General features: G+C 35.6%; 1 protein-coding gene across 2 annotated transcripts in view; it reads right to left on the bottom strand.

Annotated features, from left to right (window-relative positions):
• PHIP (PHIP subunit of CUL4-Ring ligase complex) overlaps positions 1–22,857 on the bottom strand; it is a 116,011-nt gene that overhangs the window by 91,708 nt on the left and 1,446 nt on the right. For both annotated transcript variants that reach the window (XM_085316072.1, XM_085316071.1), the window contains exons 5-7: positions 13,161–13,311; positions 12,952–13,050; positions 3,835–3,995 (exon numbers count right to left, since the gene is read on the bottom strand). In XM_085316072.1, coding sequence (XP_085172198.1) covers positions 3,835–3,995; positions 12,952–13,050; positions 13,161–13,311 — 411 coding nt within the window. The remainder of the gene's footprint in view (positions 1–3,834; positions 3,996–12,951; positions 13,051–13,160; positions 13,312–22,857) is intronic.

Consider the following 22,857-nt stretch of genomic DNA (forward strand, 5'->3'; position numbering starts at 1 on the left):
CCTCATCCCTCAAAATAGAGATTTGAAAGTAGAAGAGGGAAAGCAGGAAATCAGAACCGCCAAAACACTTGGACTGTGGGGGTGAGTGAAGGAACCACTCACTTATGCAAAGCAGTACATGCCTGAGAACAGAATCAAGCCATTAGTATTAACTGCTTACATCACAGAATAGCTTCACATTGTAAGGGTCAATATTTCAAGTAAGATATTGATTTTCTAACAGTCTTACAGTCTACAGTCATTTTACTGGATGAACAGATATAACATTCAGAGCAGAAAATAAAAAGACATTTGATAAACCAAACCCTGCATTATGAGATCCCTAAAAAGCTGCTTGCAGAATGTAAGTGATGGATGGCAAACAGATTTTTTTATTACTTAAATCTGCAYTGGCAATTGGAACTTACACAGAAATCAGCTTATTACTCATCTGCACCTAAGTAACTTGAAGATGTAAAACAATTTGCAAAAAATCACAAGASAACTCCGCAACCTAATGCCACCTGGGTAGATCTCAAGAGGTCTGTCTGTTTAACAGTAAGTTAAATGAAGAGGACCAGTACAAAAGCTGCCAGTTCACTACACACTGGCTACAGAGCAGCTATTGAAGCATGTGTTTTACCTCTCTATTGTGGAGAAAACTTAAACAGCTGTTAGCACGTCTCAACAACAAGGCAAGAAAAAGACAAAAGTAAAATTTAAGTTCTGTAGTATCTTGGCCAGATAACAGTATCAGGGTCCAAAAAGGACATGGGAGTGAGTGAACCGAATGAGACAGTTCACAGCTCAAAAATACGGTTGCAGTTTTCCAACAAGGATGTTGGCTTACACGACAGCTCATATTTCCAAGGTTATGTCCACAACTGCGAAGAATTATGTGCATATTAAAAGCATTTGTCAAAAGAATTCTAGAACAAGTTCAGCACCAAAAGAGAACTGATGACAGCGTTACCAAGGTATGGAGTAGAACTGGTTCATTCTCCTACTATTATTCAGACTTGCAGGTAGAAGCAAAACTGCCAAGAAATGCACAAATTAATCTTTGATTGGAATTTTATAAAGACTATTTCATACTGCTGTTTATTAATCTCTAGAAAGTGTATCTCAGAAGACAGGAGGATAGAACTTGAGAAAAGGAGTGCCACTCTTCTTTGCGGTCAGAAAGTTAAGTAGCAGGTGCTCTGCAAGAACAAGAGACTACAATGCCTTTTTCTAGTACACAGTGTGGGTTCTGCCCCTCGTATTTTTCAAGAGATCCAAAATAGACAGTCACAAATATTTAGATTTTCTTCACTAATGCTGATAGCCCTTTTGGTTGTGTCTTCATAAGTGGGGGAAAAAAAAGGAAAAAAAAAAGTAATGTAGATTTTTAAATCAATTACAAAGCCAGTTTTCATATTAGGAATATTTTAGAATACTCAGAAAGAACAGATAAGAGGTTTACCTTAAAAAAGAAAAACAAAAAAATCCAATCTTGTGAAGTCTGTAAGACAATTTTGCATGACCTATTAGCTAGCAGAAAACCTCTGCAATGTCCTGTTTTCACTGYCTCTAGACAAACTTAAGAGCATCCTCTTCCTAGTGAAGGTAACATCTCTTAAATCAGTATTAATGAAAATTCATTCTGAAAATCACTTTTTTATTTTAATTTGAAACAGAACATAGAGTTTGAATTTACAGGCTTTCAATCCTTCAGATGTTAGGAAGGAAAGAAACAGCTATGATATACTTTCTACAACCAATTAGAAATCTAAACCAGCTTCTTTTATTTAACTAATGCCACACTGGAGTAAAAATGTAGAGCAGGAACGATCCCCTATCAATATATGCAAATTTGTATTCCAGTTACAGACATGTCTGGAATAAAAAATAGTCTGACCTCTTTTGGATCATAATTCCTGTTTTTCTACTTGCTACACTAGAGATTTGCAGACATTACAGTGGTCAAGACTGAGAAGAACTGGCCCCATTTCATTATTTAAATGCAATTACAGTAAGACACTTCATCATTGTTTGCCCTCCTGACTACATCACTCTAGCAAAAACAACTTGCACTTTACTGGAATATTAAATAGAACACCTTTATTTTCCATTTGTTAACAACCACTTAAGAATCTCCCCAAAAATGCCCAGAACTGAATTCTTCAGGGAATGCTGAGGCAAGAACTTCTGTCCCATCCCCCCCAAAGCCACGATTAATTTCTAGAGATGCATTAWTTAACACATGGATTGAAGTCATCATGATTTGAACCTCAGAATTTCTTCAAGCTATCACACTAGGACATTGGAATTTCTGCCAGCAAAGGACTACCAGGAAAGCCCTAGGGCTGCAAAATTCCCCCTGCTTTTACTTAAGGTTCTCCTGTTTTCCTTTCAAAAGAAATTACTGTTACAGTCATGGGAATTGCTCTTTAACCACTTAAGTCAGATTGCAAGAAGCTAGGGAATGCACGACTTTAGTAGATCTCTGAAAGACGGCAGATTTTCAGGAACATGGGAAAATATCAGGAAAATGAAGAGTTATCAAGGAGTTTTACACACTTCACCTAAGAAGCACCAACAGAAGTTATCATTTAGAGAAGATGATGATGAGCACAGGACATTTTTATACTTGCACATCTAAAATTATTAATCCACTCTGCCATGCCATAAACCTGTAAGACAGAGAGAGCTCCTCTTCCTGACAGGTGAATCATGCATAAAGTAGGGAACATTTAATGTTCATCACTATTGAGGGACTTAGCTCACTAATGAATAACAAAGAAATATGAAAAAAAATTCTAGTACACATGAATTAACAAGTGAACAAATAAACCAGTTTCAAAATACTGTGTCGCATCCCTGTCCCTGCAATCATCTTCCCTCCATACAACAAAGAAAACTAAATGTCGGGGRAAAAGGACAATTATATTTACAACCATCTTATGAGAATTTTAGAAGTGAGAGCTGCAATGCAAAAGTAGAAGTGAGCTGTATTTCCACCTACATCACCAAAGTATGTCATGAGGTTAAAAAGACACTTGAGCTCCTGAATCCACAAAGTTATCAATTGCATACAGTATTTGTGGGAAGGCAAACAAGGCAGCCGAAGTGTCCCAGATTGACATCAGCTGTGCATTTATAATCTTTAGCTTTTCTAAAAGTGACCATCTACCAAGGAATCCAAATTACACTGACACGTACTTTTTTTCCATCATAATTCCTACTCTTTGGGAAACTTTTAGTCTCAGTACTTATTTTAGGCATCTTTCCAGTATTATTTCTTTTTTAAAATACAAATACTATGAACACTAGTCCAAAAACTAGTTCCAGGAATCTCAAAGACAACTTGCCATGAACCAGTATTTATTACCACACTAGTTTTCAGCTTTCCAGTTTCTATCAATACACTGTACAAAATCTACGTGTATCACCAGACTGTTATTAGTCAGGTTTTTAATTTAACAAAACATATAGAAAAAAAAAATTCATCTGCAATTATATATTGATTATTCTCCCTGAACTCTTAATCAAATCCTGTGGTGATGGTCCATTCTTTTGTCTATGTTTTGCTACAGAGTAACTTCCAGGAGAAAAAAATCTACRGAAGGTCATATCTTTCCATCAAAAATAATCTGAGCTTTCTTACTGAACTACATGGATCAGAAATCAGTATTTCATTTGGCTTTAAGACATGTTATGTACTCCTTAAAAAAAGGAAATATGAGAACAGTAGCAAGACATTTACCTGATTTTGATGCACATCAGCACAGCCAGTTCTCGGCAAAAATTTAAATGACATGCCATCTATATGTAAATAATAATTCTAGAGAAAATAAAGATTTTTGTACTTACAGTAAATATTCTCCTGCCAGTCCGATCAAAGGTTACACAGTATACAGAAGATAAGTGTCCTAAAATTCGTTTGTGCATCTTCATATGCTGATAGACTGCAGTTGGAACAAGGCGTTCAAGTTTGTACTTCCCATTTAGTTTTCTTGAAAACAAGGTATCCACTACCAAATGGGGGGACAGGGGAGGCAAAGGGGAGGGAGGAAAAGAAAAGACAGCATTTACATTGGGTTCATAAACTATTAAAATGCTCGTCCAAAATGGAAAGTTCATTTCACCCCTAGACCTCTTACTATGCACAGCTTATTATAGTAATTCTCTCATTTTACCATTGCCCATACTTTAATCAGGGAAAAATATAATACAAGAGTACTCTATGATACAAATATGTATTAAAAAAGTACCAAAGAGCAAGGCAGAGCATGAAGTTACAACACATTAAACATCTGATTTTAAATGCCCAAATGTATGCTTCTCACTTTATACTAAGTGTGAGAAATTCAGAAGGATTGAGACAGCTTGAGAATACTAAACTACCTCAAATTTATTGATTATAATATATTTCAGATAGATACTAATTGCAGATCAGCAAAACATTCAAATCTTCTCTGGTACAACCTATTTTGAGGTCCACATAACCAAACATTTATCTGCTATTCACAAGGCAAAATCACCCTTTGTTTCAAAGAACATTACTCCAGTGGGGGGCAGGGGAACAGAGAGAGAGGGAGGAAAAGATGTTACATTCTGAGTTTGACTAAGAGACTTTTTAAATAGATAAAAATACACACAAATCCCTTCTGTGGTAAGTTTAAAATGCTAAAAAGGTCCAGGAGCAGTAATTCACTTTGTTGCAACATAATGCAAATCTTCAATCAGGAACTTCAGGAAAGAAGTATTACTCAAAAGCTCAGTTTTATTATTTTTAGACTGCTACTCACGTAATGATAAGCAATGGAGTATAGTGTTTGCAGGCATGRATACACAGACATTAGTCAAATAGCTCTCTATATTATCCTTAGGTTGAAGGAACAAGGGCAACAACAACACATTTTATATATCATAGGACTGTGATAAAACAGAAAATGCATTCAGACCAAACTTCTGAATWTGTGAAAATTAAAAACAAATGCACACTCATGCCCAAAGTCCACAGCACTACCCATGAAATAATTTGCCAGTGTCAAGACAGGTTGGTGATATTTTCATTACTACTCTGGTTAGGTATTCATTCTTTATATTTGACCAAAGCTATGTTTATGCTAGTAAACTACAGGATCAGTTCAGTCAGTAGTATTAACTGCTGAACAGTCAAAAATCTTTGGCATTGCATGGTTTTGACACAGGCCAACTAGCACGCTCTCAAACAGTGGTTTGAGCAATCTTTGACCTATGCAGACTCACAACAGGCAAAACAGATTGTGGCTAGACTATACGGAGAGCAAAAGCACTTAGTGGCATGACAACTGCCAAACCTGTTGGTGTCAGGCAAAGAGAATGATCCTGAATCATTTTATTTACTGCATATGTAGCCCAAAGATTCAAGTAAGATTGACTAATTCAAGATGCCTGGTGAATGAGGAGGTCATCAGCTGTGGGGTTAGGAACTTTTAACCAGTGCTGCTCCTGCTTTAGGCTAAACTATATCCTCTCTCCTCTCCCTGAAAACAGGAAGATGCAGCTGCATTTGCCTTGCAACAAATCTTTTCCTTGCCAAAGGACAGTCTACTTTAGAACAGCAGGAAATCAAGATGAGTTCATAGAGAAAAGAAAAAAAAAGCCAGTTTCTGCTTCTGACTACTCATCCTACAGTTAAAAAAAAAGATTAGAAAGGTCTTTGTTATAACAATGAAGTGAGCTTACACAATAATCTTGACCTATTCAAAAGTTACATTTTGTTTACTCTTAAGATGCAGATGGCTGCTTGGAAATCAGCTTCTAGTAATACCTTGATATGAACCTACGGCTCACAATTGGAAAAAAAAGCTTTATCTAAAATTTTCATTTTCAGAGATGTCCTCATCTGTCAATGAATTTAACAGTAAGCATTTATGAGGAAGAAAATTGTTACCCAACATCATGTAATTTGGAAAAAAAATCATGATCTCCCACAGGTTCGAACAGTCCATCCATTAAGAGATTATTTTTAAGACTTCTTGGACTGTTCTGTTGAACCAAATTCTCACATGCATCATTGTTCTTAGAGATGACCTTTCATTTAACTGTATATATGTTTACCCACATTCACTTTGCCAAGTGATTCAGTTCGATTTATTTCACTGACCTATTCCCATTTTTTATTCCTAACATCTACCACTCCAATGTGTCACTTGCACAYTTCGCCAGCACAATTATATTTATTTTTTTCCTCCAGAGTTCAGATAAAAATTACAAACAGCTGTGTCTCAAAAATAGGTCCTGCAGCAGAACAATTAAAATTCATAATTCTGATTCCAGCCAAGGTCAGAAAGGCCACCAACTGCCAATAACAATAAATAATAATAATAATGCCTTTTGGTTTTATAACAAACAATCATTACCTGTACATGGCCTCATGACTTGTCAGGCCTTGTCTGGTCTTTACCGTATTTTAGCTTGATTTTTATCTATTTACAAAAAAATTATTTCAGAAACTCCCGTAACAGCAAGTCTAGCATCTATCTTGCTTTAGCCATGTTAGTAGTTTTTTGCCTTTGCTTGGCCCAACAAAGTTGTGTCACTATGAGCAAAAGTGCTCATCCAGTCACAGAAAATGCAGTAAAAATACAAGCAGTTCAACAGCTGCAGTGCAAAGCACTAACCATGCATGGTAAGTGAGAAAATAAGGACATGAACTGTACTGAAGGAAAAGTTACAGAGGGCTAGTTGAGCCTTATAGTGAGCCACCTAACAYGAAGGGAAGTAAGGGTTGGAAGGAAGAACAAACAAACCTGCACAACAGACTTCTCCCCCACTGCAAGGGCAGTGTGAAGAGGACTCACTGCACAGAAATAACTCCATCCAACACATCTCAAGCCTGGCCAATTAAGGGAAGCAGAATTAACTTAGCTTTGAAAGCCTGTCTGTTACTCACACATGTATAAAATCCTGCTTAAAAAGGAAAAACAAAACAAAAAGATCAAGAGAAGTTACCAAGTGGTTGTTTTACAACACTGCATGACAATCCATGACTTAGTCCCAGGTGACATTTTGATTTGACATTTAATAGTGAAGCTAGCTGATCAGGCTTTCTTATTTTAGCTTTATTGAAGTCACATGCCTTATTTATATGGTCTTACAATAGAATATGAAATATGCCTTTAAAGGCAGGGGAGAGAAAACTGCTTTGGTCAGTAATAAGCCAAATCCAGTATTTTACCAAGTACCACTTAAAAAAAAAAAAAAAAAAAAAAAAAAAAAAAAAGTATACTTAAAATCATTATGGCTTATCTTTTATTTACTTTCTTTCTTTCTGAAGTTGTATTTAATTAACGAAAGTACTACCCTAAAGAACAGAAACCAACATCATCCCCTTCTAGTCAGAAAAAAAAATGGGACCAGAACTAGTACAAGCCTGGGATGATGCCTGAAGAACATCCTTCACTTACAACTTACTCATACTGAACTGAGTTTCATAACTGTTGAGGCTAGACCTCTCTAATGAATAAAATTTAGTGCATTTAGAGTTCTCAATTAAAACAAAAAAACAAGTCTGCCAGACTCCTCCTTTCACTCTTTAAGCTAGTAACACTGTGTTAYGCATTTAGCTTTTCCCCCTTCTTTCAAGATGTCCAAAATCARAAAGAGCATCTTGAATTGATGTTTACCCTCCTACCATATTTCTGTTTAATTTCTAAATGCTATGCAGTACTCTTAAGTTTTCTGCCTCACCACTGACTGTCACCTATCTGAATGGGTGAAGCTAGGAACTTGATCAAGGCACTCTGTGTCTCAGAGCATTTCATGAAGGTAAAAACACAGTGACTCCTCACTGCAGTGTCGTCTCTGAAGAGATAAAAATTCTAGATACATCTCAAAACCTGACATACAGAATTGACTTGTTAAATGAAAGTAACCGCCAACCCTTACCAATTCAGAGATGTAAAAGGTGATATCTTTAAAAAGATGTAGAGTAACAAAAGTTGTTACAATCATTTCCAAGCTATTTCCTGATTTCARTGCAGTCCTGCTTACTTTCAGTAGGCATTTGTTCAGTTCACATTTGACTTAAATTATTGTTACCGCAAGACTTCTACACACACTTCTTGCATAAGAAGGTATTGTTTTAGTATAACTCACTTTAGATTTGACTAAATATGAGCAACTGTTTACTTCATACAGATCCCTTAAGTTAAGTTTGTTGTATTTCTAATGCTCAGAACTTTAAAGTTATTCTTTTGACTTAGATTTTGCTATAATTCAAAGAATAATACAGTTACACAAAGCACTTAGGTTAGCTTTTAGGCCTGAAGAACTGATCAGTAAATTTCTAAAATACTTCCTTTAGAGCATCATACTCTCTTTAGAACTAACAGCAGCAATTTTCAATAAAGAAACTCGGAGAAACACGGGCAAAATACCTAAGAACTCTTCTCAAAGTAGACTGTGCAGCAAGCCCATGAAACAGTATTTTTCAGATGCAGATATATTCAYTGATCAGGAGTAACATTCTTCATTGTCAGGAAAGAGCAGCCAATCTCATTCTGGATCTCTCACCTGAACGACGAGCTTCCCCAAGAGGATCTAACTTGACACTTTAGTTCTATGCTTTTTCAGCAGTTCATAAAAACAAATGGGAAGAACCTCTTTTCTGTTTCTGCATTCAAGAAGAAGGAATCTTTAACAAAACAAAGTGGCACAAGGAAAGGCTTTCAGGTCTTTTTATTCTTCATTTTTATTCTTAATAATTCCTTATTCTTTTTACCTGACATGATTTATTTTGGCCTGATTTTTTTTTTTTTTTTGGACAACACCTTTTTCCCTACATACTATCTTCTAAATGTCCATAACTAGTATCTTATTTGTTCCATTGTTTCTAGAGAAATTGAGATCAACTGACCTAGCCTGTAATTTTAACCCTTTTCTACTTCTTCAGCAGCTTTTTACAAGGCTGGTATTTTGCACAGGCAGTATCAACTGGACATAGACTATTCCATTTTTTAATATTCTACATAGAGTTCTATAGTTTGAAGGTTGGATTAGATGATCTCCAGAGGTCCTTTCCAACCTTACCATTCCATGATTCTAGTTTCCTAGAGAAGTACATATTTGTACAGACATATTTTAACTGCAGATAAACCAGCTACCTACAAGGCAGCTGGCAGAACATGCACATGATTTTAATTTTGAAGAATCTCTCATCAGCATCATAATTATACCTGTTCAGCAGGCTAGAAACCAGTGAATATAGCTGTATGTTTAGTGAAATGCAAATGAAGGGGGGAAAAGAAAGTCTGCACAAGCTAGAAATGCTTCAGGATCTTTTCTGTTCCTCARTTATTAGTGGGCTCTCTACCTGAAATACATACAGCCTGAAGAATAACAGTTTCTGAAATCTGCTAGACAAATCTACAAAACACAGCCTTTTCAGGACAAAAGTGGAAGTTATTTAAAGAAACAGAATGAAATTATCAAGCTCGATTTATATAAGAAGTGTGATTCCAGTTCATTATTTCATTGAAAGGATCAGAATAGAACAGGATAAATCAGAGAAAAATGCTTCAACACACAGTTCTGAACCAGACATCCAAAAACCTAAATAGCTCTTCAGTAGAAAGATTTATCTCAATGGTTCARAAAGGATTCAGTGCAAATAAACAGTGCTCCACAAAAGGGTTAATCAAAAGCAAAGAAAACATCTATGTCTTTAGAAAGCCTTGTTCTTCCCTAAAAAGTGGCTGAAAGTTAGGGGCTGAAACTAGGAGCCCGTCTACTACGGCAAACCTACAAATCTCTCTGAAATACAGCTGCTATGGATTTCATACAGTTTCCCCCCACACACACCCCTTTTTTGTGCAYGCTATGGTACAATGCAAAATAATCCATTTCCTCTTTCATCTGACTTCATCATGTTTAAAAACACATTCTCAAGTATAGAAGATGCTAAGACAACCACTACTAAAGAAAACAACTTTCTAAGTCTCAGGCCTCCAGYCACCTTGCAGAAAAGATTGCTGATCTAGCCCAAGATTTTTCCAAGTTTACAATCTTCAAACCAAAGCACGACCACTCAAGAGGAGAATTACTCAGCARTAAGTGTATTTCTCCTCATCTCTTAAAATACAATACAGAAATGACTCTTTATATGAATATCAGAATAAAAACTCTAAATAAAAACATTAAACAGATGCACATGCTACATAAGGGTTTAAGTAATCACCTCTGACCAATACCCATACCATCACCACAAGTTCTGAAACTCACTTCTGAACACCCCACAAAGTCATGTTTCTCTTCCTATATCCCAAACACCTACAGAAATAATATCATAGAAAGCATGCAGCTTGTCCTTTAAAATACACAAAAAGCCTACAAGAACACCAAGTATTTTGCCGTTCTACCAGGTGAGTGTTGGCAGGGCTTTACCAGTTACGTTCAAGGCTTGTTAGCTGCAAAATGCTTCTGCTGAAGCTGCTGACAAAACCATAATTCCCTAGCTGTAGTGTAACCATTTTAAAACTTGATTTTCAGGTTTTTTTCAGCCCTAGAAATAATCTAAGTAGCCCAAATTGAACTCCTCTTTTTTTAATATTTCCCAATTCATGGAAATTTTACAGGCTAACAACAGCCTCCAAAAGGAGCTCAAACAYTGAGAAGTTTATCAGTTACTATGTTTAATGCCTCTGCTCTCAAAAGCACGTAATTGCAGATTCGTATCATGCTACTCAGTAGTTCATCCACTATTATCGTCAGTCTTCTCTTTTTTTGCTAAGACAAAAGTTGTGTCTTTTATCAATGTATCTTTTATCACAGTAATGTATTAAAGCATGGTTCAGAGATTTTGTGCTTCCATAAACACTTTATTTTGTTCCAAGGAGGTCCAGAAACCTGCTGCTGCAGAAACACCTGCTCTTCAAGGTATCACAACTCCTTCACTCATCTTTAGAAGTTTCCCAGGTACTTAGCCTMCAGTGTATTACAAAAAGAGCTCCTGTGCCTAATAAGGAATACTGTATTACACTCCAGAAGTTCTTGCTTTGTGTGATAAAAATATTTCTGTGTATCACTACTATAAAACTGATCATGAAATGTAAAGAAAGTTTCTATGGATGCTCTTTTCCTCTTAGTCTGGATATTAAATGGTGTTCATACTTTACAGTGACTAAACAAGTGCCTCAATGACTTTCAGGAAAAGAGGCTCAAGTTTCCCTGTTTCATACCTCTTTTTGACTAATCACTGTTTGTTATGTTTGTTGTTGTTTTGGGGGGGGGGTCTTTTTTTGGTAATAGTTCAATGCTTGATTGCCTCAGAGAATTTAGAAAAATTCTCAAACACACTTTTTTTGCATATTTAGGCAATTTAGGCATTTTTTTGAAAAAACTGGCCACTCTCTGTCTAACCTAATATTAGAGAAATACTAGTTTTAATACACATTGTATTTTGAGAGCTTTTATTGCTACACATAGTTTTAATAGGAAACAGATTATAGTTCAAAGCACCCCCTACAAAAGATGCTGAGTAAATCTTCATTCACTGTCAACCTAACAAGTAAGAAGGATGGTATCCTCTGGCAGCAGGCATGAATTGGGTCTGGTTGAACTTTAGTTCTAATAGAGTAGAAGAACAGGGGAGTAATTTACAGGTAAACCACCTGTTAATCATTGTGGAAGTTGCACATGTGTCTTTGCAGACTTGTGGAGAACTTCCAAGGGGGCAGACTGAGCTATCCAATTGTAAGGTGCCAAGGCAGTGTGAATGAATCAGTAAAGGATTGAGCATTGTCTATTCAATCTTGTAACTCACTGCTGTCCAGTCATTTAGGGAAAGCTTGCAACAGACTCCAAGAGAGACTCCAGAAAGAGAAGGCAGAGATTTCAGCAGTACCAGGGAGAAAACAGAATGGTGCCCATGGCCCTGCCCCAGGACTTCACACAGCACAGCAGGAATTGCATTAGGAACCACTACACTGACTTGCCTGGCCTCTCCTTCGGACCACCTCTCCTTTAGGACAGGAAAATCACGTAATTTACAACACTGTGCACATCTGTCTGACTGGTGTTTTGGTGTCCGAATCCACTTAGTCTCCACGCTGCTCTTAACTCTTCTCCCACCACGGGTCAGGGAAAAGATTGGCATGAAAATATAGCAATAGCAAAAACAAGTGCTTTTGCAGAGTTTTCCTACCTTGTCCATGATAAAAGAAAAAGGCTATACATTAAAGAAACCCCTAAAATACTACATGTCCTTTGATTCTCCTAGCAATTAAACCCAGGAAAATATATTTTCTTATTAGAAGGTTGAAAGTTAACAGAACCCACATCAGTGGCAAAGTTACCAATGAGAGCTATCGYAACTACAAAAGACAAGTGGAAAGAAGGGCAGAAAGATACCCCTCTGAACTCCAGCTTCTTTCATTTTTTCCAATTGCACAGACAGCGCATGCATGCTTCGTGATTTAGCACAGCAAACTACAGCACAGCTACAAAATTAGTGGATGGACCAAAGAACAGAAAGAATCACTTCTCCAAGACACTCAAATTTTTCAAAGGAAAGCATTAGAAGTCTGTGTGACTAACTCTCCCCAACAATGGGAAAGGATCATGCTGTTCTGTTCTTAGATTTTTCCACTGTATTAACTACTTTTTTAAAATTGAAAGCATTATTAAATCTTTAACATTTTATTTWTATGTTTTTGCTGTTGGAAGATATTATATCCAATTTCATACCACAAAGATAAGTTTAATAYCAATAATTAGCTTCCAAGCAGAACCGGTACATGCATTTACAATACACACTTTTTCCATGAACAAACTAGTAAATAYGACAACACAACATCCTAACAAAAACAACACTGAATACAAAGTACAACACAAACAAGGACAAACATAAATGGAATTGCTACTTAGCTCTCATCATCACAGTAATCAATTACCCTAGGAGTTAGGTATTACAATGTCAATGCCATCATAAAACTGACTTACCTATACTAGGTGGACTACCATAATTGACAGGTGACTCTGGAGGCCTTCCACAATGTAATGCAGCAAGAGCCGATCCTTTCCACACAACATGTTTGCAACCTGTTTCAAAAAAATTATACAAAAATATAAACCATTTTATTGCATGAGRAAAGTGCATAAAAAGGATGAAAAAAATTAAAATTCTCAAAAATCTCATGGAATTTTCATACTTTTGTTTGTACGAAGCAAAGACTGTCTGCCAGCTCCTAATAATGTCTGCACTCCAGGGACACTTTGGGGAATTTCTTGCTCTAGAAGTGGTCCGAGTCGATGGCATATTTGAAGCAAGTGATCTGGTGCCAAGTGTCTATAGTATTTCACCTATTATATGAAAAAACAAACAAAGCATTTAATAAAGAACAAACATTTTTGAAGAATTTATTTGATCTTTTTTCCAGTTTGCTACACAAATTCTTAAGAAAAAGAGTGTATATAAGGCATAAAAACAGAAAATGACCTTAAGTACGTAACTCTTTCCAGCTGGTCCCAATTAATTCCATTCATAGTATGCCACTTGTACAGAGAGTTGTTGGTATTTACTATTTTTTGACTTTAAAGCAGTTAGACACAGAATATTAAGCTGCTTTACAATAACAAGGAACGAAATGTAAAAAAAAATATGTTCAATATTATGTTTAGTTTTCTGGTCATTTCAAATTACTATGAGACAAGGATTACAGGGACAGTAACACGTACATATTTCTTGGAAGATTCAAAYACACTAAATAAGTAACACAATTTTGAATAAGACACAGTACTCATCACACACACAAAAGCATTCCTCCTCAACTCACATACGTTATGAGGCCTGGGAGATGCTCTACAATTGGAATCTTTAAATCTAMGCCTTTTAAATCAAAGCATTGGTTTAAAGTAATTCAATTTTACAATCGGTATACATGTTCCTCTATTACATTGTCGACACAAATTTGTACCAGTAAGAGAAACATTCTCAGATCAGGTTTTGTACATTACTCAGTTCTCAACTGCACAGCACTAAAATAAGCTCCTATCATCACCAACAGATCTTCTCATTATCACTTGATTAATAACATCAACCCAGCACTACTGACTGCCCATACAAAACTCATTTCATGTGTTCTTTTGAACTACTAAAATTATAGATCAGAAAGATCATCTTTTGGTATGAAATAGCTTTAAAATGTATGCAAGTGACTACAGTAAAATCTGGTTAACATAAATCCTTAAATTAAGAAATAGCATTTTAAATACATAAAACTGCTACTGCCAGCTTAAAGTATAAGAAATATTTAAAAGAGTAAAATTAATAGGGACGATAAAAACTCAATTTTCTTCAATTCTAGTACAGAACTTGACATGTAGCAGTTTAATCCTTTTGTCTGTCTGAAATTTGTCTACATGGTTTCATTTTGCAGCAAAAATTACTGCAGTAAAAGCTTTGGATGTTTCGTTATTCTACAACTGCAGAAAGTCATGATGGACATTTTAAGAAGAATAATGTTTCTGTACTATACACAATTAAGAGGAATCTACCTTATTCTTCATCAAATGTGCTTCTATCTTGCTGACACAACGTAATCACTCTATGTATTCCAGCAATTTGTCAGCATAAGTGCTGATGTCTGAAACTGAGGCTTTGAAAAAGCCTTGCTTACACTGGAGTGAGTTTTCCCTCCCACCATGTCAACCTCCTAGTGAAGGAGAAGGTTCGTCTTCTGCTACTCTTCTTGAGTATATTACCTTGTGTGGTATATTACCTTTGTAGGAGACCTTTCAAGTTATCTATCTATCTAGAAGTCAAATGACCTAAATTCACATAAGGTAAAACAAAGAAAAAGGCTTTTTAAAGAATTTAAGATATTATTTAAGTAATAGTTAAAATTTACAATTAATTCTACAGATTTATTTTTAGGATGAGTAAGTTTAATGTCATCAGACAYGCACACACTGTTAGAAGAGTAGCAAAAAATAAACCGCCAAGCTTGGAACTTGCGAGCCTGATTCATTTTTCTTATACATAACATACAAATGAAACAGACTTCTTTCACTCTATGAGAGAGGGAAGAAATCACAGTCAAAATGCAGTTGAGTGCTCCCTCCAAAAAAGCAGACAGCCCTAAGCAGCAACTAAGCTATGCACAGTTGCTGCCACCAACAACCCTCATCCATTTCCTTAGCTTTTATTCTCCTTCACGGCTATCCAACGGATCAAAAACTCGATTAAGCATTGCCTTTCGTATAGTTTCATCAGAAACCAATTTTCTATTTATGTGGAAACTGAGTTTGTCTCTCTAAAAGATTAATAATCAGTGATGTTCTGGTTTAACCAGATATATTAAAACAACTTATGTAATACAATTAACCATAATTTTATCCTGCTTAACACCTTTCAATTTTACACATATCCACAAATGCACAAAATCTAAAGTAAATAAAACAAGTCAGCTATGACATATTCCAAAGCTACAACTAGCTGACACCTTGAGTCATACATCTCATGATTTGTCATAAGCCATATGGGTTCACTTTTCTTGTCGGGGTTTTCTGTTTTTGTTTTTTAAATAAAAGCAGCAYGAACAAGGCAGGCTTAATTCCACAAGCAACTTTCTAAGCAATTTTTTTAGAGCGATCTATTTGTATTATTCTTGATCATACCTATTAAAGACATTATCTTAAAATATACCTTACAGACAAAAACAGACTGCAGTGCGGGTTAAGCMACTTTATGCAAAAACTGCCAAATTACACAGCTCTGTGAAGCTTCYGAATAGAAAAAATCAGAATTATCACCACTTGCTAACAAACAATATTTACATCCAACTCATTAAGAAAATGACTTAGCAATACTAAGTAAGCTGTACTCTAAAAGGAAAATATATATACTTTATACGCACACACACACCCCTTAGAGTGACATTGGCCATTTAAATACCTGTCAGTTCCAGAAAGTTCATAAAACAATTTCAGGTGCAACATATGGATAKCAACACTTGTCTCTCATTTTCCTAAATCTTAAAACTAATACATGCACAAACTTTTTAAAAAAGAGAGAAGAAGAAGAAAAAAAAAAGTGTGCTTCATTTTACTGTAAAATCTGCCAGACAAAAGTCTCTTGTCTTATTACAGGTTTTATTTGGACTTTTCTTCTACAATGAATAAAAATGGGGGAATTTTTCAGAAGTTTCACTTTTTATCTTGAAAAACTTTTGAAGTACTTTCTTCCTTGCTGGGGGGGAAGCTGCTTTTAACAAAGCTATCATGTACGCACGATAGGACTTTCAGCATTAGTGTAAGTCACAAATGAAAAAGAATGCATGTAAATTCACTTTGGTCTTAGCATCCATCCCGTTTGAAAACGGAAAAAATATATATATATATATATAAAATAGAACCAGAATAGGGCAGCAATAAGCTAAGAAAGGACAAGATAAGTAATTCTTTTTTTTTAAAAAAAAAAGCTCTACTTGAAGGCTAAAATTATTGGGGTTTTTAAATAAGCGTAATAGATCAAAAGAAATGAAGTATGCAAGCTGATGTTAATTATTTTAGGGTTAATGAAAAATAAATTTGTGATGCTCATGTTCCAGAAAGAAGGAGAGAGATCTAAGTTGCAGTCTACTCATAAAGAGGCAATCCTTGCACTGATAAATTGTAAAAAGAAGCTAAAAACAATATAAAAATATACCTACTACTCTGTCTCCTCCTCTTATTAAAAGAAAAAAAAAGTACCTTTCAAGTCAAATGACAAGGAAGAAATCCAGTTATTTTTTTTAAAAGAACATGTATGTTACAAGCTTCACAGATATAGAAAAGCCCATGACAAGCTAAGCAGGATGATGGAAATTTGTCTTGTTATCAATCACTGATCCCAAGACAAGAAAGTGGAAATGGAAGGRGGAGGGGGAACCAAACACAAAACAGATGTGCAAGTATTTAAAATTCATATAGTTATAAATGAAAAGTGCAAATTGGACTCTTTCAAATTTTTATGTCAAATCTGTGACATCAATACAGCGTATAAACAGCACTTTCCTTTCCCTGCATCCCCCAGATGAAATTCTAGGTCGTTTCTTTCTTCCTCTTAGACTTTCTGTAATATCTAAATCTGTTCTAATCTTATAACAGAAAGGCAGAGAAGATACGCTTTCACTAGCATACTGAACTAAGTCACTATTAGTTCAAAAGAGCCATTCCACATAGGCAAAATTACTAAACTTAAACATAACTGTAGATCAGTAAAGTCTAAATCAGCAAGAACAACACTGCTAGGAGGTAAAAAGTTTTCACACCTCAAGCACAAATATTTTCTAAGAAAGTAAGATGAGGTATTACTCTCAACTTCACGCTTCTTCACCTACTAAATCAACTTCAATATCCAGAATGAATAGCATGGGCATACAAAAAATACATCTCCAACAGCTATTTGGACTAACATTCAAATTTGTTACTTTTGGAATAGACCTAAGTGCTTGTATTTTCATTCTGCGCAGCTCTGTGTAATAATAATTGTGCGCAGAATCACAATGAATGAATCAACAGAATCATGATTCGACCTAGACTCTTTCATTAATTTGTAATACATATTTCAGTTACACATAGCAAGTGTTTTAGACACCAAATAAAATATGATCCTATTCTGAACTCTGCACTAAGCAGTACAGATACTGAAACACTCTCCAAAATAGTGAATTGTTTTTCAATGCTAACAGCATACTTAGCTACAAGTTTGGCTGTAAACATCTTTCAGAAAAAAAAAACGTATTTCCACATAAGAATATTTTTTAAAAAGTCAGTCAGCCACCTTTATTTCAACATGCAAGAGCTCAATTTTACTAATACCAGTATGCATCCAAGCTGCAACTATTCCACTATATAACATACTACACAAAACAAACTCCAAATTGTATTACAATGGCTGTTCTGCTGTATCAGACCTTCAATCTAATCGAGTACCTTCTTCCACTGCCTGACTGCTTTAAAATTAGGAATTGCAATAGCRCACAATTACTTTTCTCTGAAGCACGCTCTTTCTCGTTTCTTRGGGGGAGAGGGAGGCAGCAGAAGAGAGGGGAGAATTAACTGTTTTCCCAGAAGCACTTCTATTTCTGAAGTACTTTCCAATCATGCATGAGCTAAAAGGATATGGATATTTATCCCCTACATACAACAGAAATGCACACTAATTTAAGATTACTTTTCCTCTAATGAAACAGACCTATATGACATGAGCTGTCCCAAGAACATACAATTGATTTTCAACAATTTAGTGCTTTTAATAAGTGAAAGAGGAAGTAGATAATAAAAAGAACCTTAAGATAAACAGACTGCTACAAGCTTGGTGCTTATCACAAAACGTTATGAATGATTAGAACATTTTCAGCTTTGTGGACTTMGCTATTACTGTGAGTGTACTTGTACCTACTTGCCTATCATAGGAAAAATATTCATGAGTTTAGAACAGATAAACCTTAGAAACCAAATATTGCTCTTTCACCCATCTCTCATCAGCATTTCTTAAATCCAATCTGAAARACACCAAGGTTGACTTGCCAATCCTATTGATTATCTATGGAACAAATCAATACAAGGTGCTTTACACAATGAATGGGAGCTCCTCATCATAAAAACGTTAACAGTTTCAAYAGAGAGTCTACAACTCATCATCTAAACTGCCAGCTATGGGAGTAATCTGTAAAAGAGAAACACTTGACTTGTATATAGAATTAAATGATTTCATTTTAGGTTCTACATCCAATAGCAGCACTGATAACGAGACCAAATATTGTTAAACATCATAATCATTTCCATCACCAGTTCACTAAGCCTTTCAGACTACCTTCCAAAACACTGTACATGCTTTCTCCAAAACACTCTTGATAGAACTATATGACAACACAGCTCTGGGATTTGATGCAGGTTTTGTTTTTCCTCCCTATTTATTTGCCTACATTCACAGTTTCCTGAAAAAAATGAATGACTTGTTATTTCAGTTACTTATTAAAAAATGAAATTATTTAGGCAGTTACCAGAATACTGCGTAGAAGACTTTATTACCTTAGCTACTATACCAACAATAAAACACTGCAACTATTCCCAGTTTAATGTCCCAGTTCCACAGATGCTCTTTGAAACTTCAAACACCTATGCATAACTAAAGAACATTGGAATGGCTGAAAACAGTTCATCATTTTCACTTTAAAAAAAAAAAAAAACTTAGTAAAGGGAGAGAGAAGAGGAGGAAAGAAATGTTAGAAAAAAATAATAAATACTTTTTGAGGACAATGAAGTATATTCCACTATCTACCAAACCCATTGCACTGTCACCCTATTTGACATGGTTCCTGCCCTCCTCCATCCACAACCACAACTGATATTTCTCAACAGAGAAAAAAAAAAAGACAATTACACGGATAACTTAGGTAAAACAAAGAAAGTTCACGCAATAGCTCTGATCTACACCACAATGTCAGTACTTTACAAAATCTACAAAACCTCTACAGTAGCTTTGAATTGTTAAGGAGAATCTTGATGTTCATCTTCAGCCAGTGGAAATCCACTTTGCTTCCAAAAGGGGTAAACCCAGCATGTTCCCTAGCCCTCAATATGCATTGCTACCATCTGCCCCATGGTGGTATTAGGATCAAGGTAGCTGAAGTTAGTCAGTTGAACCATCTGAAAATAGTTTTTTTTACTGTTTATTTTTGAGACAGTTCAGCATCCTGATCCAACTGACTGCACACTTGGATAAGCGTTACTACCTTCACAAGGGATGAAGAGAAAATGCATAGTTTTCAGCAACAACACACAATTAGATCAGCTACACCCATAATGAAACTGCAACGTGAAAAAATAACTACCCTGTAGTCAAGTGATGCACAAACAAGCTATGGTGTGTCAAGGTCCTAGCAAACATGTTTTTAAGCCTTAACTATGCAATACTTAAAACAATGTATTTAGCCACAATATATACATAATTCAACTCCTGATAGGAGGCTTCCTCATTCCGCCAAAGCAAGCTGTTAACTCTCTTAATAAGACTCTATTTCCATTCCCCATTGTAAGAACTCCTCAGATTTCCCCCCYCCMAAAAAAAAACAGCTGGTTTAACAGAATTTCACAACTTACACAAGAAATCTCTCCAAACACCGAGAGATTTATTCCTGAGAAGTCATGCCACCCTCAGTATTTAGGCTTAGAGCAACCTACCAGAGACGTAACTCTCAAAGACTTTGGGATATACCACAAATAGAAATTGTAATATTGACAATATAARAAGTAGATTGACACTCTGAAATAAGAAACTACAATTTCAAAGACAGAATCCAGTAGTTTACACCACAAATGGTGACTCCAGAAAAAAAATACAGAAATATTTCAATTCAAGGAAAACYATTTAAGAGTATAAAACACAGTATAATAGCTCTTCTGAATTCGTGTATTTTCTTGTAGCATTTTAGGCATTACAAGCCTGCACAGCATGTGTACCTTATAAGAAAAATGGAACATTTATTTTTACTGACCAAACAGAAGAATGGAAGTAATATACAAGATGAAAATTGTATCAGATTTAGCATTATTTGCAAAAAATAAGTTACGGCAATAAAATATCTAAGGCTGTGAATTTCAGTCTAATAATAGAAAATTAACTCTAATAAAAACTCTTAAACATGTATTTTCAAAAGAGGATAAATAAATGAGAACATAGASATTGCTTGAAAAGACAGGCTACAAAAGATCCACATAAATATATAATGAAAGGTATGGTTTTGCAAATAATAGAACAACAACAAAAAAAATCCTCAGCATTAAATTCCAACAACTGCTATATACAGTCTTTTTTCCATTCCAGACTAAAAACACAGGCTTCTAACATTACATTTACTACCAATTTTGTTTGTTTCTTAGCTTTTCTCAGATGGTTCTATCCATTGTCACAAAAGCTTAAGGCATTCAAGCGAGAGAAATCRGTACATGACAAAACAGGCTTTCTCCAGAAAGACCAGTTAGCGTCTGAAAGCTGCGTGCATAGTGCCTGTATATATATATATACACGTATGTATATATATATATATGTGTGTGTGTATGTGTCTGTGCGTGTGTGTGTATATATATATTTATTTAGGACAAAAAATGAAAAAATAGAGTTAAATGAACATCAACCCCCAACTTAAAAGCTAAAGATACTTAGGTTAGGAATAAATGCGTTTGGGTGAAGTACAACTCTCATCACACAAATACACTGAAAGCTGTTACATCGAGTAATACAAAGTTTACCCTTTTGGTTCTCCAACTGGAGTAGAAGTAGAGATAGAGGAAGGAGAAAAGTATCAAGCATGAAGTAATCAACTTTTTTTTTTCCTCCCTTCTTCTCACCTCTAAGTAGGGACAAACTGGAAGAAGGGCATACAGATGTTTAACAGAAAGTATATGAAAAAAGCCTAAGAAAGCCTTGTTAAGAAMAGAAGACTAGCAAAAGGCAGCTTATCTCTAAATACACAAATCAGAATCAAGTCTGACTTTGGACTCCCRAAATTTTGGAGAAGCGCATCTTATGTCATCCTGACTAAATTARTATGTATCTCCATGTCACAAAATAAAAGATACTTTGAAGGCAGGATCAAAATGAAGCTCGCATTTTTTTTACCAAGTCTTATCTCAATCTTTTCAGAATTTGTTTTCTTCACCTTCTCTTTTCTCACATTCTCTTTTGYAGACTACATAGGAGTCCTAGCCCCATTCTGTACTAAGATTGCACCTACAACTGCAATCTTTCCTTTAAAATTGAAAGGACAAAAAAATTATGCTAAGTTTTACCAAGTAAATTGCCATCATTGTTTGGAATGGGTAATCCAGCCTTATAGGTTAACACTACCTTTTAAAAACATACATTAATAGTGCAATATATCATTTAAAGGTACTAGCATTTTAAAACTCCTAGCTGTATTCCTTTACAGTCTTTGACTTCAAGAAAATATGTAAGCATTGCAATATATGAGCGTGTTTTCAATAAGTCAAATGCAATCAGTCCTTCTACAACTACATGCTCAYACCAATCCACTTCATAATTCAGAAGAAACCAATGCAATGAACAAACCTGTTCCAGCTACAATAGAAGCTTATCACTTCTACTGTAGTGTCCATAATAAATAAAATGTACATAGTTGTACATGCAACCAATCTTTAACAGCTGCATTATGGTTGAGAACTATTCTCTCTCCTTTAACATGAACTCAGAAGTTCACCATATGTCTAAATCTCAGCAGTACTGGAACTGAGACCCAATATAACCAACCAGAAAGCTCAATGGGAAACTTTGCTTTACAAACATTACAAACCAGGAGAGTACAGCTTTCCTTTTAAATCTCATTTAAAAATTCAGCGATGACAATGCTGCACCTGTAGTGAAAACAATACTTGCAACAAGTTGCTAAGGGACGCAACTTCAACATCTTAATTGCTGTTTTCCCACAACATCACCTGACAACATATTACTCAGGCTCACCTCTGCTAGCAGCTASAACAAACACAACTACATACACTACTGCAATTAGTATCTCTTCTATAACAGAACCACAACTGAGAGGAAAAGTACACACTGGGAAATGAAGATTAAAAAAAATTATTCCAATCTGAGATGTAAACCCGGCAGTTTGAGTTATCACACGTATTAAGTAGGTTGTATGTAGAAAACAAAGACGTGTAACACATCTTGCAAGTATGTACAGGCACATACAGCATCAGGACGGGATACTTCGGAGCAAAGTCACCTCCAGTACAGATCCCGAGACAGGTTTACAAAGGCGGGGGGGAAAGGAAAGAAAAATTCCATCCGCACGCACCGGTCCGGGGCCGATCGCGCCCCCCGCGCCGCCGCCGCAGCAGCCG

Source organism: Rhea americana, unplaced genomic scaffold, assembly GCF_003343005.1.
Source record: "Rhea americana isolate MKP2758 unplaced genomic scaffold, rheAme1 scaffold_45, whole genome shotgun sequence".
In the NCBI taxonomy this organism is placed as follows: domain Eukaryota; kingdom Metazoa; phylum Chordata; class Aves; order Rheiformes; family Rheidae; genus Rhea; species Rhea americana.